Below are 16,873 nucleotides of genomic sequence, written 5' to 3' on the forward strand. Positions count from 1 at the left end.
ATACAGTCTTCTCCTTAAGTGTGCAATAGAACAGGGAAGAGAGGAGTCTTTTAGAAAGACCTAACCTTCCTTATTTCTCTGGCCAAAAACCAAAACCCCAAAGCCTCAGCTACATCATCCAGAAACACAACAATGACAGGAAAGTGCTATTTAGAACTCCAGTAAGTAGATCATGGCCAGAAGCATCCAGCAGTGCCTACTCCAGTTCCTCAGATTAACCACTTCCCTGCATATGAAAGGCGTTTGGCACTGCCTTGCTTGCTGAGGTACAGCAGGGCATTGGTATTGACAAACACCTTGAGCAATGGTCTCCAGGACGTGAATCCAAAACATGTAGCATATGTTTCTCTGTTCTCTGAGCTCTAGCGTTCGAGCTCTGCAGTAGTTCATAGCTTGCACAGAAGCAAGCTCTCAAACTGAAAATGTTAGGCATCCAGCACTAACGTTGGATGGTAGAGGAATGTTGAATAGAATATTGATGAAAATATCATCACTATCTGGCAAAGTCTTGAACCCTTGGTTACCAAGATCTCAGAGACAGAGGGATGCAACAGATCAAAATTCTGGCAGAAATCGTGCAACAGAAGCCTCATAAAATGACGACAGAATTTCTTACATATTTGTGTCTTGCAAAGACAGTATGATAACTAGAGACATGAAACTACACCAAAGCCAAACAATGGAAAATTTTACTTGGCATTTTGAGTATTTTATAACAGAACTAATCCCACAGTTGTTTTCTCCTCTCTATAGATTTGCAGCAGCTGTCAGTGATAATAGCTAGGTTACGTGAAAAAAACCACCCTTGGCTTCTTGCAAAAATAAGGTATTTCTCAATCCTGCTAGGGCTACCGAGGCATGTTACAAGTGCAGGTCAGCTTGAGAAACATTACAGTGACTAAAAGTGAAAATCTGACAAAATGATGGTGGAGGATGCATACAAAGGTATGACTTCACTTTTACTGTAGAAAAATAAATTTGATATGAAATTTAAAGGAATGTATATATCTAAACTTGCTTACAAAATTATAGTCTAGTACTGTATTTTGCAGAGGATGAAAAACTGTTTCTTGCCTCCACAGGAATATCAATTACAGGAAGCAAGAAGGTTTGGGTTTTCTTCTGTTTGAAGACACATAAGAGGAGAGAATTCTCCAGGTGAGAGGGCAACAAAAGATTTGGAGTCTTTGAACATGAATGAAACAGTTTGAAAGGAGAATAAAAGTGACAGGCAATTATGGAGGTTCTTTTAGTCTTTTGCTGCTAAGCAGAAAACTGGGAAAAAAAATACTAAACTTCACAGGAAGCTATTGCAAAATTCTTCACTGAATACACAGGAAGAATCTACATGTTGCCTTTTCAAGAAGTAAAATCGGACCCCCGGAGGAAACAGAATCCCATAGCCAATACTGACATGGGAAATGAAGAGGCCATTATTGTGTGATTAAATCTCTTATCAAGAAAATACTGAATGACTGGCATACAAAGAAGAATTTCTCTGATCAGCCAGGTTGCTGAGAAGTGAAGGGGTTGGGCACTCACTGCCTGTTTATGGCCACATGTGCTGCAGGACCTCATTTTTCGTATACAGTGCTTGTATACGGCTATCTTCTTGTGAATGTACATACATACAAGTAATTAAAGAAGAATTCCAATCTTTGTTCAGTAATGAACTTTTTTTCTTTTTCATGTTCTACCAATAAGTTCAAGTTGTAAAAATCAATGAACACAGAATCAAAGAATCATCTGGTAATGATGCAGTTATGCGAAGCTAGTACTAAACCCCTTAATTCTGATTGAAATTTAAGTACAATTTGAAGAGATAACAGGGCATATGCCCCTAATTAAGAATATACTCAGACCCTATAATTGAAAGGCTGAGAGAAAGACCTTCTCAATGCTACATCACAATTACATCTAACATTTTGGCAGGAAATAGTTCGTTAATATCCCTTAAGAAACTTGAGGAGTTTCTAGGGCCATCTCTTAAGTAGCAAATTTAATTGCCATTTCATACAATATACTCAATTAAGACATCTAAAACACCAGTGAATGTAAGATGACTTACAAGTTTATGCCCTTAAACAGTTAAATGTAGATTTTCAAAAAAGCGATTTGACCATCCAAATCAGGAATTTCCATATTTTACTGAAGTGTCAAAAATAAAAACTGAGTCCAAATTAATAATTGCTGCTGGCCAGAAAAATAGCTAAATACATTTCTTAGTGGCGAAGTTTTTCTTCAGTTACATATTTATGTTAATATCAACCATTGTTTTCATTTTTAGAATGAAACAGTCACAGTGTTTTCAATAAAACAGCACAAAACAATTAAACCCATAATTGCCACATTGAATGGCAAAAAAACAGGACAGAGAAAAACTGTTACACAACTAACATTCATTTTACAAGTAATTAAAAAAAATGTCAAACATTACCTTTCTTTTCAAGGGACCTAAACGTGCTGGTTTAGCATCTTGTGCTTTGTAAGTCAACCATAAGGCACTGGCCACATGTTGGACAAAACAGACTGAATCACCGTACTTTATTTCTGGGACTCCCATTCCATCAATTTCACGTTTAAGACTAGAATCCTGCTTTTCTTTTAGCTCCTAAGAAGATGAAATAAAAGCTAGCATTTAATCTCTGTACTGGAACAGGATAAAACATTGAATTCTACACTGAAACACATTCCAATACTGAGCAATATTTATGCTACTAATGTTGTTAAGATGCAGCTAAATTTCATTTCTGTTTCTATCCAATTAATAAGTCAGATTCTGATGAAAAATAATGTCTTTTTCATATTTAAGCTAAAATTTGAAAATTTTAGTAATATAGAGTTCTACAGACTACTAAATTGAAACTTTAATTACATCAGTAACTCAATTATTGATTAGGTTAGGTTAAATATTTAAAGATTTTTTTTAACATATCTTTACATGCAATCGATTTTACTTGATTTTTCTTCAGTGAAAATGATGCTTCAGATTTGAAATTATTTTTCATTAGAATCTGACATTGAGCAGAAATGTATTTTGAAATTTAGTTAAAATATTTTTATAATAAAGAATTTTTTGCTTATAAATAGTATATGCAGATAAAAACTTAACTTGGAATAATGTCTCTGTATTGCAACAACCAGCAAAGAAGGAAATACTAATTTTTACAATAAGTACAATTTGACTTTTACATTTATTTTACTTTTGCATTTCTTAATTTTTTACAGTTATTTTATTTTTCCATTTATCCTCTTTGTAAGACAAATTAGATTCTTTCAAATCACTTTAAAAAACATTGCTCAATGCTTGGCTGGAACACCCAGTACAATTTTTAAGACCATCCTATTTCTTAATCCCATTATTCTTCATCCACAACCAGTGGATTTTAAGTCTCCAGCACAAAAACAAGTATCTTTTTGTTTAAAATAAAATCATTTTCCTTTCAAAGTTGAATTCAGGAATAAGAACAGAATTATGCAGCAAATTCTGCAACAGCAAATTATGGATGCATGTGCATGTGTGTGACAACAAAAAACTCTAAATAAAGTAATTAGATTATATTATTTTTCTATGATTTCAAATGCTGATGGACTTAAGTGTACACAGTTGCTCATTTGTTGCTAAGCCAACAAAATATGTTAGATATTGATACACAGTTTAAATTACTACGTGTAACAGGTTTTCTTGTTTCATTTCAGCTTACTGAATGTTCAACATCTGTGGAGTAAAGAGAAGTTCTATTTTAACTATGCTAATCTACTTTCATTTATATGGAATTTAGCTGTCACATTTCAACAATAATTTTAGTTGAAACGGATAGCCAAGATGAAGTAGAACGAAATTACAAGACATTCCTTGGGGACAGCACTACAACATCAAGACTATGGGGAAATCATGTCACATCATATTTGTGTGGACTGCATTATTACGTACAGATAAAGATGAACTCTTTCAATACACATTTATGGTGAGGCCATTAAATGAAAAATACAATAAAATAGCAAAAATTCATTAACTGTCAGCAATCAATTATTTGGCTTTACATAGCACCCTAAAGATTAAAGCATTTTTCTCAAATATCACGTCTGCGGCAAGAATCAAACATTAATGAAAATTTCAATGAAAGAAATCATGATGTGGTAGCAAGTGATCCTAATTAAGCTACTGTTTTAAAAAAATTAAGTGATATCAATCATTCTTGTCAACGTTAAACATAAAGAAAAAACAAGATTTTTCGAATTTCAGAAATAAAGCTTTAGAATTATTTTGGGGGCCTGAAGGCTGTTCTCACTGTAAGCAATACAGAATAAATTCCTCTTCGTGATGTTTTGCTCTTTGTGCTCTGTCCAGTTTCTCTAGGACTTCAGCCAAGTCATTTGATAGCAGTGTGTAAAGAGAGGGTGTATTTTCTAACAGCCGAAAAGTATAGTCAGATAAAGATTATCAGGGGAGAAAGGGAAAAAATATCACTTTTCTAGATATTTGTATGTATCTTAGCAGCAAAATATCCAAACACTTTCTCCTTCAAAACCCTCTCTTCACAACCTATTCTCAGTTTAACTCCCTCAGGCCATAAATGAATCAAATTGAATAAAACAAATCACATCATGGGTCTGGAAGATGGCAAAGGAAAAATAACAGTAACAAAAACTAGAAAAAGACAGAAGGAATGAACAAAGGAATTTGAGGCCAAAGCTGTCAAAGATGTAATTTTCAAAAGACATCTAATATACTAGAAGGGCAAGATTAGAAAATGAGGGAATTCATACAATCATAGATTTCTACATGACAGAAGGAAGGTAATGAATGGCAGTGTGAACAGGACAAATAAATCCAACTGTCTACTATGATTTTTCAACAGTCTTCTTGTAAAAACAGTAGGGAAAAAGCTCTTGATATCTTAAGGGCTTGTTTACGTACCTCTAAGAATGGTAAGACAACCTGACTGCTGAACTCTTACTAAATCTAACCTACACAAGCTAATTAAAATTGTATCTTTTGCTGTTGCACACTGTTATTGCTTTAAAAGTAGTGCCATAGGCTACCCCAATTTCACAAAAAAAGATAACAGGTCTACAAATATAAGAGCAGAGGACTGATACATTGAGTTTACCTGTCTTGCTAGTGTGCTTAGTGTACTCTATACTTTTCTGTATACATTTCTACACCCCAGTAGGCAAGGAAAACAAAAGTGATTTTAATTTTACCTTCTACTTTATCCTCCCATATAAAATAAGTAGAAAAATTAGCTTAAAACTGTATTTGAAATGCAGTGCTTAGTGGGAAATGATGATTGTAAAATATGATTGTAAAATATTTGAACTTTTAGAGACAACTGTAGGTAAAGGACTCTGTAATACCTATCACCTTATTCCAAAAACAGCTTAAACTTTATGATTACTACTAAACTATTACGACACCCTAATGCCATGTTAAGCCCCTAAGATAGCTACATGCTGGCAGTAATATTAAAATGATATCAAATCCTCTGCATGAGTCATCTGTGACTTTTGAATGTGTCAGAATGTTACTTACTCAGACTACACCAATAACTTCTTCATTGTCAGTTGTATATACCATCGTGAAAATAAAATACGAAATCTCAAATATTAATTCTGGGCTACAACAATTTTTAAGTAAACAAATATTTTAAAATATGCTCTTGTTCTTTACCATGTTTATTCTCAAAAAAATTTATAAGTAGAATCAAGGTTCTGCTCAGCAGAGTACACTGAGCCAAGTACTGTGCTGGAACGAGAACACCCCATTTCAAAACAGGATTCCATCTGCTGTAGGGAAACTGCTGTCTTCGTGGTCACAAGGCATTACAGAACTGTTGCCTTAAAATATAAAGGTTGACATTTTAAAACTTTGTTAAAAGTAAGCTCCATATTGAACCCAATAAAATGCATCATTTTGGGGGTTTTCTGTCAGTTTCTGATGCTTATAAGCTTACTTTGCAGTAATTTGCAGTAAATAGACATATATTGCACATGCTGTTTTCATTGAAATCAGCACCATAATGTTCTTTAGCATATTCTTTCACTTTTTTAAAAGCTCCCTTCTATTCTTATTTATGTAGGATGTATTAAGGAAAACTGTAATTTGAATTTTATAATTTAAAATATCTATTTCCAGTGTTACCCAGCAAAAGGAAACAAAACAGTCGAAGTAAATACATTATGAATGCAATCACAGGTTTTTGAAAAGCAAGGAACACACGAGACTGCTCAAGTGGTATGTAACAATACTGAGGATGAAGGTGTGCTTTTTCAACAAGAGGGTCTTTATAACAACTGTTGGAAAAATAAGACTAAGTCATGCGTTACAGGCTCCTGGGAAGCCTTGGGGATTTGGTATACTTCACATATTGCTGCGTACTGGCAACGATAATCTCTTTTTATCCACAAAACCCTTTTGCTGTCTTCCAAACTGGAAAGAATACCTCAATGGAGAAATGCTTTATTTCCTTTTGGATACTCCACAGCAATGTATATTCTGAGCAATCGAGTCTGAATTCAGTGTTGACCCCACCTGGAGCAGAAGGCTGGACTAGATGACTTCCCAAGGTCCTTTCCCATCAGAATTATTCTATAATTCTAAAGGACAGGAGTGCTGTAAACAGCCAGGTATTCTAGCAGCCTATTTTTAAGGATCTGTACACAGCTGGACACATATGTTGAAATTTCCCTTAATTCATGCCATATTAAAGTCCAGGCAAGTGAAAATATTTCTTCATTGAGAAAATGAACAAGAGAAAACAAAGTTTACAAATACATATGTGCAGAAATTAAGTTAATCACACTTGCATATATCTAGTCTAACTATTAGTTCTACAGTTCTTTTTCCCCTCAATCTGTATGCAATCAGCACTCGGATTTAAGAGCACTTTCCTTCTTACTGTCCAGGTCAATCTTTGGGGTTTATTCGCTTCCAAAACCTCACCTTTCCCTTTTCAGGAAAAGTTATCACTGCTTGTTCCCCTCACCTTTGGAAACACTGATGTCTCTACCCATGGGCCAGTGCAGCTGTCACCTGCCCAGACAATAAACAACTATTCTTATTCTTGGCACAGGCAAAAGCAAATTTATAACCTATTGTGAGATAAAAATATTCTTTTTGATAAAGGACAGCACAAATCCTAGGATGATGAGACACTGAACTTGTAGTTCATATAAAAATGTACATTAACAACCATACTACATACACACACATTAGAAGGGATGAATGCATTACGCAATCATTATTGACTTCTGCATAATTAGTTCAATTTGGGGATTGTAACAAATTTCACTGATTTGCCTTTGAGGCACACCTAAACAGAGAGTAAGAAAATAGGGCATATTTATTCAATGTAACAGAAGTTATTTATTTTATACGTATGCATACATAAACACAAAATTTCTATACTTAAAATGTATATATTTATATGCATAGATTAAAATATTAAGAAATTGCAGGACAGCTGGTGTCGAATTAGGCAGTGAGTATGTTATAGGAATTTGAAAACAATGTTAAACCAGTAACTGCGGCATTCCTGGCATGCTCACCATCCTTACCAGGGTGCCGTGATTTGCCATAAATGGGAAAAAATTACAGCTGTAATAAATGCCCCTGCACAACATCATACGTATAATCTACACTGCACAGCCTTTACTCTGAAGAAAGAACCAAAAAATATTTGGTGAGCATCTAGCAATCTTATGAAATTTCCTGATAGTTTTGCAATTATTTTGATTGGTTAAAATAAAAATTCTCAACATACCATATGCAGTCACACTAATAAAAACAACATTGTTATTTTAAACATGCTAAAAAGAAGTATTTGCTTTATTATACTAACATAAGTCTAGTATCTGTCAAGACACTTACTGCGACATTTTATCTAGTATATATCTAACTTTAAAGATTCTTTTTCATGGCCCCTCAGGGACCATACAGCATTCAGAATTACATGCAACATTTAACTTCTCCTACTTAATAAAAAACTCTATTGTAGCAGCTATAGCAACTATTTATAAGTAATACCATGAAAGCATGTAAAAACTTTCCAACATCTTTGGTGTATAAACCTTTCACTTTCTGGAAAAAAAGTTATTAATTTCACCTATTCACTCATTCTTCATTCTCTCTCACTTGTACTTTTTTTCTCAGCTGGAAACGATGAAAAAGCTACTAACATGCAATTAGCAGCTCACTAAAGAGCACAGTTTGAAAACATTGTTTAGAAATCACTGAGTACATTTTCCTTGCAATTCACCTATCAACACACTGCACAAAGAACAGCAAGGGCAGAATTTTGCCCAACTGAACCGAATTCAATTGAATTCAATTATGACAGATAGAGCTGGAATGAATAACATTCTAATGAGATTCTGTCCAACTAAAATGACCCTATAATGATTAAAGCGTTCATATTAAACCACTGTATCTTGCATCATATTAGTTTTCAATCTTGTTTTTTTAACCTGTTAACAGTTTAGTTTACTCTAAAATTTATTCATCATCCCTATTTTTTATCAAGGAAGCCTTTGCTACTCTTGACTCAGGTTGTTTACTTTTGTATTTAAATGCATAATCCCTGTGAATTGCTTCAATTTAGAAATTACAAACGATTTATAAAGTTGTTGAACCAACTCAGATCTAGTATTTGAGTGCTCCACATTTAAGATAAATTTGCATTGATGCTATTTACCTTGGATGCTCTAAAACAAAAGGCAGTAGATGTTGTGTCCGACTTTTCTCTGTCTAACATTGCAAGTCCTTCATCTTCATTCAGAGCCAAGTACTTTCCTGTTGTAATATGTCGAAGACGGAAAGGCTGTCCCCATCTGATATTACTTCCACTCCAGCTAAATATGAGAGACATCAAAAAATAATTTATGAAGTAAGCAAGCCTAATATTTCTATTTTCAGCTTTAAAGGATGTTCAGAATATAGAATGTGCTATATATATTCCTTTTGGCTTTTGATTTCAATATTTGCATTAAAACACATGCAAAACAATACGGTCACAAAAGGAACTTCGGAAAGGGGCATAGCTTAATTTTCTTGTTTCTATACCCTCTCTCTGTCTTATTAGGGTGTTACCTACGGTGTCCATAAAAAAATCCTACATGTTTCTGAAAAACAGTAAAGTATAATTTAACTACTGTAATTCAATTGACTGTCTAAACAAACTAATTAAACATAAGTAAGGACTCAACATTCCAAAGAACTATCCTACATCTCTATTAGTTATGAGGGCATTTCATTTGCAATCACAAATACACCAAGAGCAAAACAAACATACAGTTCAGAAGGCCATCCATGTTAAAACATATACCCTTATGGTATATACTGAAATTTCACTTGCAACAAGTTAACAGATAACTCATCTCCGGGGAGGGAAACAGAGTCTTAAAAGAAACCCCAAAAAAAACACCCATGAGGGATATTACTGTTCTGAGTTCCACCCATGCTCCTAAAATTCCAAGAGAAAACTAGCAAAGTATTTTACTTCTGGACAGAAGCAATGTCTCAAGCAGGCAGAGCTCATAAGCAACACTGCTTTTGATATGGGACACAGACAAAAAAAAAGAGTCTTAAAATACTGTCATTGCCTCTATGATTATGTCATGGTAGATTACTTTTTATTATTGACAATAAACATACTAACATATATCATATAGTAGGACAAATATATCACTCCTGTCCTGCCTTAAGGGTCTGTAACAATCGAATTGCTGTTAACATAACGAGTTGCTAACAAAAAAGTTCCAAAAATATCAGTACCTTATTCGAAGGGGTTCTACTCTCCACAAAGACCTTGCTCGAACGCCAGCTCCTCCAGTTTCATAAAGTACTTTCCTACAGAAAAGATTCAGAAGATCATCCTCTTGTGTTTATTTGTGCTACATAGTATTTACAACTTACTCCTCTGTAAACTGTGTAAGACTCACTACTTCTCCCCAGCTAAACAGATTGAGTTGAATGAACAGAAAATTCCAACTCATCAATGAGAGCAATAGACACAATCTGCATGTCCCAGGTAAGTCAGGCTATTTACATTAAGCTATTCTCTCTCAGGAACTGATAAAATATTTTGCCTTCAATGTGGTTGAGAAACTTTTGCTATTACTTAATCAGTCATAAAAATATGTAATTCATACTGTTCCCAAGAGATTAATCTATATTACTAATATTCTTAAATACATATAAACACAATATTAAAATAAGTATACACATTTGCATACATTAATGATTATCTGCATGAATACGACATCAGAGACTTCATTCCTAGAATTACTTCTAACATTCTTATTAAAAGACAGAAATGGTGGTGATAAAACAAAAGATTTGTATGATAATCCTTGCAAAACAGATAACACAGATAAAATTATATATTAGTTTTAGGAAACTCAGAGAGAAAAAAAAACAGGAAGTGAAGAGATTCAGCCTTTAATATAATCCAGTTTTATATAATATATCAGTTAATATAATAATAATATACCAGTTTAATATAATCACTGGCTGGGGCTTAGTGACACATTTAGTGCGGAAACTAAGATCCTACTCAATAATCAAATACAAACACAAACTACAGTGGATTAGTCCTGTTCACAGGAATACGTGCAAGAAAGTCATTCATGTCTTGTCATCTAAGCACCAGAATTTGTAAAACCTTTCTCATATATATTGGGAATAGGAAATACAATGGATAATAGGAAAGGTCTTGTTCTGAAACTCAGGATACATAGAACCCTCTTTTTTAAAAATAATAATTTTAAATAATAATTTTAAAATAATAATTGTATTTGTTACATTCTGCAACAGTAAAAATTTAGGAAATAATAAACTTACAATCAAATACTTTATTTAATTATAATAATAATTTGGGAAGTTTGATGTGCACCTTACCTATTTTAAAATATTTTAAGAATCTCTTACCTAAGTAAACTTAATTTCTTTTACACATTTTTAGGCTACTATCTGCAACATTACTGCTATTGGGAAACTGTATTAGAGTAAAGGCCTTGCTTTCACAAGTGACTCCCAAGCAGTCCTCCATACTGTACTATGTCAAGGTTTATTGCACCACCATTATACAATAAATTGAAATGTTCTGTTACTGGTAGCAAATGCTCAGTGGACACTCTAACTGAACAGATATAGTACGACAGGATGACACAATTATTTTTTGCTATGCCTACTTCTTCATTTGAAAGAGTTCCATGACAACACCTGTGTAAACTGTGAGTGTGGTCAGAAACTGAGCCCTCCACGCAGAAACCAATAAGAAAATAATATTCTTAATAAATGTAATATACTGCAGTACATTCGTTCATATTTTGAGCACGAGAGAAAGGTTCAGACAGACAAGCAAAATTATTCTAGATGCAAACCAAACTGATTCACTAGCTGCTTTTCAAAAGCACAACAAATTTCCAGAAGTTTGTTGGGTTCTTTAATTTTTCTTAGAGCAATATAAACAGACAGCCTTTTTTGTATTTCTAAACTTTTCTGGCAGTGGTTCTTTGTGTTCGTATATTTATTTATTGATACCTAAAGGACAGGTTGATTGAACCTTTCAGCAAGATCATTTCATTCACACTTATTCCTAAATGTTTTCATCAATTTCTAATGATAAATTTTGTTGTAGCTTTGTCAGAGGTAAGAAGGGTAATTCATATAAACTGTTCTTCCCTTTCCCAAATGAAAGAAGGGGTGAAGAAAAATGAAAAAACCAGTGCCGCTGTTCCTTTTTGTCACGGTTTAAAGCTGGGCTGGCTATTAAATGAATGGCCGATGCTCTCTGTTAACCCTTTCCTCCTCCCTAGATGGAGAAGGAAAAGAGAAAAGGGAGAGAGACTTACAGGTTGGAAAGTTAAAACAGTTTTAATATACCACAACAATGAAAAATACTATAATAATAATAACAATGGTAATAATTAAATATGTACAAATATATACAAAACCAAGATCAAGCTCCCCCAATGACGGTCACATCACCACTGGCGCTACAGGGCAGGCTTTGGGAAGGCCCAGACTGGACTCTGAAGCAGACGGGAACTGGATTCAAGAACGCACGGATTGGGATCAAAGGCAGGAGGAAAATGGACAGAGTCCTCTTTGAACACTGTAATCGCTCAGCGAGACCCCTGTAATCCCTCAGCTTTAAACTGAGAATGACACATATGGGATGGAACACTTCATTGGTCAATTTTGGATCACCTGTCCTGTCTGCTCCTCCCTGGAGGTGCAACCCTTCTACAGCTCTTCACTTGTAGTTAGTGAGGAATTTAGCAGTGACCTTGGTTTCTATATGAATAAGTCTAAGCAAGAGCCTTTCTGCATACCATTCCTACCGTTACCTTGGTAATAACTACAAACTTCGAGCGTTATCAGTCCTAGAAGCAGACACTGTCTGCAAAACACGCAGTTAGTTTCAGAAAGCACAGTTACTTAGAAGAAACTTAGCTGAAGGGAAGAATCACTGAAAAGAAAATTGGTTCTGTTTTCATCCAAACCAGGATGCTTGTTTAATTAAAACAACTGGAACTGACCCCAAATCATAAAGGCAGTCAAAGTGAAAAACACAGAATAATGCAGAATGAAAAATAACTGTATCATAATGTGATTAAGGTACAAAATAAAGTGTTCAAACTGTAATTTGGTTCTTAAGAAAGGATTTTGTTTACACCTCACAAAAAAACCCAACCAAACAAAAAAATCTAGTAGCACAGCAGAGAAAGTTGGGGTTTTTTTTAAATAAGAAAAGCAAGTTCTATGTATCCTGAGTTTCAGATCAAGACCTTTCCTATTATCCATTGTATTTCCTATACCTATTATATATGAGAAAGTTTATACAAATTCTGGTGCTTGGATGACAAAACATGAATGATTACTGAACGATGAAAAACTTTCTTGCATCTATTCCTGTGAACAGGACTAATCCACTCTAGCATTCACGGGAGCTGGACCCTCTATTGTACTTACGTATCTGAAAAAATATGCAGCAAGGAAATTTAAAATCCGCCTTCCTGCTCTGGCAACCTTGACTGAATGCTGCACATGCATAAATAAAAATTTCACAATTTAGCTGTTATACAGTCTGTTCTGAATTAAAGTAGCATTTTGAAATGTAGAATTTTAATTGGTTTTTTAGATTGTCAGATTCTTTTCCTTATTCGACAGTTAACTGGACAGAAAAATACATCTCTTTAGCATTGTTCTCTTGCAACTATGGGATCTGGAACTCAACTTGTGAAATGAAAATTGTGTTTTTCTCATCATCTGAGCAACTGTTTCCACAACTTTTCTTCTGTTGAGAACACTTAAGGTTTTAATTTATCTGATTTTCTGCTTCTTGATCAACACCAATACATTGCAGGAAGAATCTATATATTAACATGAAGTATACTGGAGTGTGACAAACCGTTTGCATCCAGTATCTTCGTAAGATGATGGATTTGTAGATCTACACCTGTATTTAGGAGTCACATTTAAGAACATACATGCGATTTCAAAAATTTTGAAATGATAGTGCACTGTAAGAGTAAGAATATATACTCCTCATAGTAAAGGTAGTAGTATTTCCTACACACGTTGTCTTCCATAATAATGTTTTTGATACTCTAGAATCAAAATACAAGACAACAAAAAACCTTCATCTTCATTTCCAGACTCTATGAATGTGATCTTTCGAGGTTCCTTCCAACATGGGCTGTTCTATGATTCTGTGAATATACTGAATGCACAGTAACTGTTTGGAGTTATTCTTTTCCATTTTTAACCTAGATCCTCTTTGGTCCCATTCACCTTACTGATTTTACTGTTGGCAGACTGCAATGTCATCTTCCTCGCTAAGCTCAAAACTAATAATTCATTTCTATTCTCTTTGACCTCCTTCATTTCTCCTTGGCCCAACTCAACCATTCCTTCACTGAAGGAATACCATAGATATGTCTCTGTTCACTTTTTATACTTCTTAAATTCCTATACTACCTAAATTCTCTATCCATTTTTCAGCTTTTTCTATATGCAACACTGTACTAGAGTTAGTGACCTCCTCTTACAGTAACAAAACTGCAATTAAAAGAGAATTGCTGCTTTTTCACAACAGCATCCACATAACATTTTCTTCATCTTCTTGATTCCATCCATCCATCCATTCATCTTATTCTGAGTTTTTGCCAAGCCTGCCTTTTTGATGTTCAATGAGTCCATCCCTTGTATTTTCACTTGGTCTGTAATAAAAGACCTTAAGATTCTTGGCAGAGAATTGTCACTGTGTGAATTATTAGGGAGCATTCTCTACCGAAACCTTCAGAAAATTAAATGTCTGCTCCATGAAAAGAGACATTATCACTCTTGTCTAACTTGGCTTATTTAACAGTCCTAATGGAATGCATAGAACTGATTAAATAAAGAGATGGAAATAAACACAACTACTTTCTACAGCTCTTTCTCCTGCTCCTATTGCTATTTTTTATTGTATCGCTATTAGATATTTGAAAATGTTTAATATAGCATTATTCTCCTATTTTAGGAATATATATACATAGATTTCATTCAGAAAAATAAACATTTTTTAATTTTACCCTTTTATTACATAGTTGTAAAAAAATGGAAGCAGAGCTTAAGGCAGTAACAATACACACCAAACATATATTAAGAAGAACATACAAGGCAATACGACTCCACAATTAGTTTTGGTTTTAACTACATCTGACTTCTAGATAAGTAACAACAATAGCAAAGCACAGCATTTCACAGAATCACAGAATCACAGAATGTTAGGGATTGGAAGGGACCTCGAAAGATCATCCAGTCCAATCCCCCTGCTGGAGCAGGATTGCCTAGACCATATCACACAGGAACGCGTCCAGGCGGGTTTTGGATGTCTCCAGAGAAGGAGACTCCACAACCTCTCTGGGCAGCCTATTCCAGTGTTCGGTCACCCTCACCATAAAGAAGTTTTTCCGCATATTTAAGTGGAACCTCCTGTGTTCCAGCTTGCACCCATTGCCCCTTGTCCTGTCAAGGGATGTCACTGACAAGAGCCTGGCTCCATCCTCATGACACTTGCCCTTTACATATTTATAAACATTAATGAGGTCACCCCTCAGTCTCCTCTTCTCCAAGCTAAAGAGACCCAGCTCCCTCAGCCTCTCCTCACAAGGGAGATGTTCCACTCCCTTAATCATCTTCGTGGCTCTGCGCTGGACTCTCTCTAGCAGTTCTCTGTCCTTCTTGAACTGAGGGGCCCAGAACTGGACACAGTATTCCAGATGTGGCCTCACCAGGGCAGAGTAGAGGGGGAGGAGAACCTCTCTTGACCTGCTAACCACACCCCTTCTAATACAGCCCAGGATGCCATTGGCCTTCTTGGCCACAAGGGCACACTGCTGCCTCATGGTCATCCTGCTGTCCACTAGGACCCCCAGGTCCCTTTCCCCTACGCTGCTCTCCAACAGGTCTGCCCCCAACTTGTACTGGTACATGGGGTTGTTCTTGCCCAGATGCAGGACTCTACACTTGCCCTTGTTATATTTCATGAAGTTTCTCCCCGCCCAACTCTCCAGCCTGTCCAGGTCTCTCTGAATGGCTGCGCAGCCTTCCGTTGTGTCAGCCACTCCTCCCAGTTTTGTGTCATCAGCGAACTTGCTGACAGCGCACTCTAATCCCTCATCCAAGTCATTAATGAATATATTGAATAGAACTGGTCCCAGAACCGACCCTTGCGGGACTCCGCTAGACACAGACCTCCAACTGGACTCTGTCCCATTGACTACCACTCTCTGGCTTCTTTCCTTCAGCCAGTTCACAATCCACCTCACTACCCGATCATCCAGACCACACTTCCTCAGTTTAGCTGCGAGGATGCTGTGGGAGACAGTGTCAAACGCTTTACTGAAATCGAGATAGACCACATCCACAGCTTTACCATCATCTATCCACCGGGTAACATCCTCATAAAAGGCTATCAAGTTGGTTGAGCATGACTTCCCCTTGGTGAAGCCATGCTGAGTGCCCCTAATGATGCTCCTATCCTTGATGTGCCTAGAGACAGCATCAAGAACAAGTTGCTCCATCACCTTTCCGGGGATGGAGGTGAGGCTGACCGGTCTATAGTTACCCGGGTCCTCCTTCTTGCCCTTTTTGAAGACTGGAGCGACATTCGCTTTCCTCCAGTCCTCAGGCACCTCTCCTGTTGCCCACGACTTAGCAAAGATGATGGAGAGTGGCCTAGCAATGACTTCCGCCAGCTCCCTCAGCACCCGCGGGTGCATCCCATCAGGGCCCATGGATTTATGGACATCCAGATTGCTTAATTGGTCCCTGACCCAGCCCTCATCAACCAAGACAGATTCCTCCTCTATCCTGACTTCTTCTGGGGCCGCAGGAGTCCGGGGCTCCTCAGGACAGCCTCCAACAATATAGACAGAGGCAAAGAAGGCATTCAGTAACTCCGCCTTCTTTTTATCCTCTGTCTCCAGGGCCCCCGCCTCATTCATCAGTGGGCCTACATTGCCTCTAGTGTTGGCTTTACCTGCAATGTATTTGAAGAAGCCCTTTCTGTTGTCCTTGACCTCTCTTGCCAGGTTTAATTCCAAGGAGGCCTTAGCTTTCCTAGTTGCCTCCCTACATCCTCTGACAACAGACTTATATTCCTCCCAAGTGGCCAGCCCCTCCTTCCACGATCTGTACACCCTCTTCTTCCACTTGAGTTTGCCCAGCAGTTCCCTGTTTAACCATGCAGGTCTCCTGGTACCCTTCCTTGACTTCCTACCTGCTGGGATGCTCTGATCTTGAGCTCGGAAGAAGCAGTCCTTGAATGCTAACCAACTATCTTGGGCCCCCTTACCTTCTAGTACTCTGTCCCATGGG

The 16,873-nt window shown here is 36.3% G+C and overlaps 1 protein-coding gene across 2 annotated transcripts in view; it reads right to left on the reverse strand.

The window, feature by feature from the left end:
- The window catches only part of RYR3 (ryanodine receptor 3), a 255,747-nt gene that overhangs the window by 164,777 nt on the left and 74,097 nt on the right, over positions 1 to 16,873 (reverse strand). For both annotated transcript variants that reach the window (XM_068397601.1, XM_068397600.1), the window contains exons 9-11: positions 9,776 to 9,850; positions 8,697 to 8,853; positions 2,438 to 2,611 (exon numbers count right to left, since the gene is read on the reverse strand). In XM_068397601.1, the coding sequence (XP_068253702.1) occupies positions 2,438 to 2,611; positions 8,697 to 8,853; positions 9,776 to 9,850 (406 nt within the window). The remainder of the gene's footprint in view (positions 1 to 2,437; positions 2,612 to 8,696; positions 8,854 to 9,775; positions 9,851 to 16,873) is intronic.

This window comes from Nyctibius grandis, chromosome 4 (genome assembly GCF_013368605.1).
Source record: "Nyctibius grandis isolate bNycGra1 chromosome 4, bNycGra1.pri, whole genome shotgun sequence".
Lineage (NCBI taxonomy): Eukaryota > Metazoa > Chordata > Aves > Nyctibiiformes > Nyctibiidae > Nyctibius > Nyctibius grandis.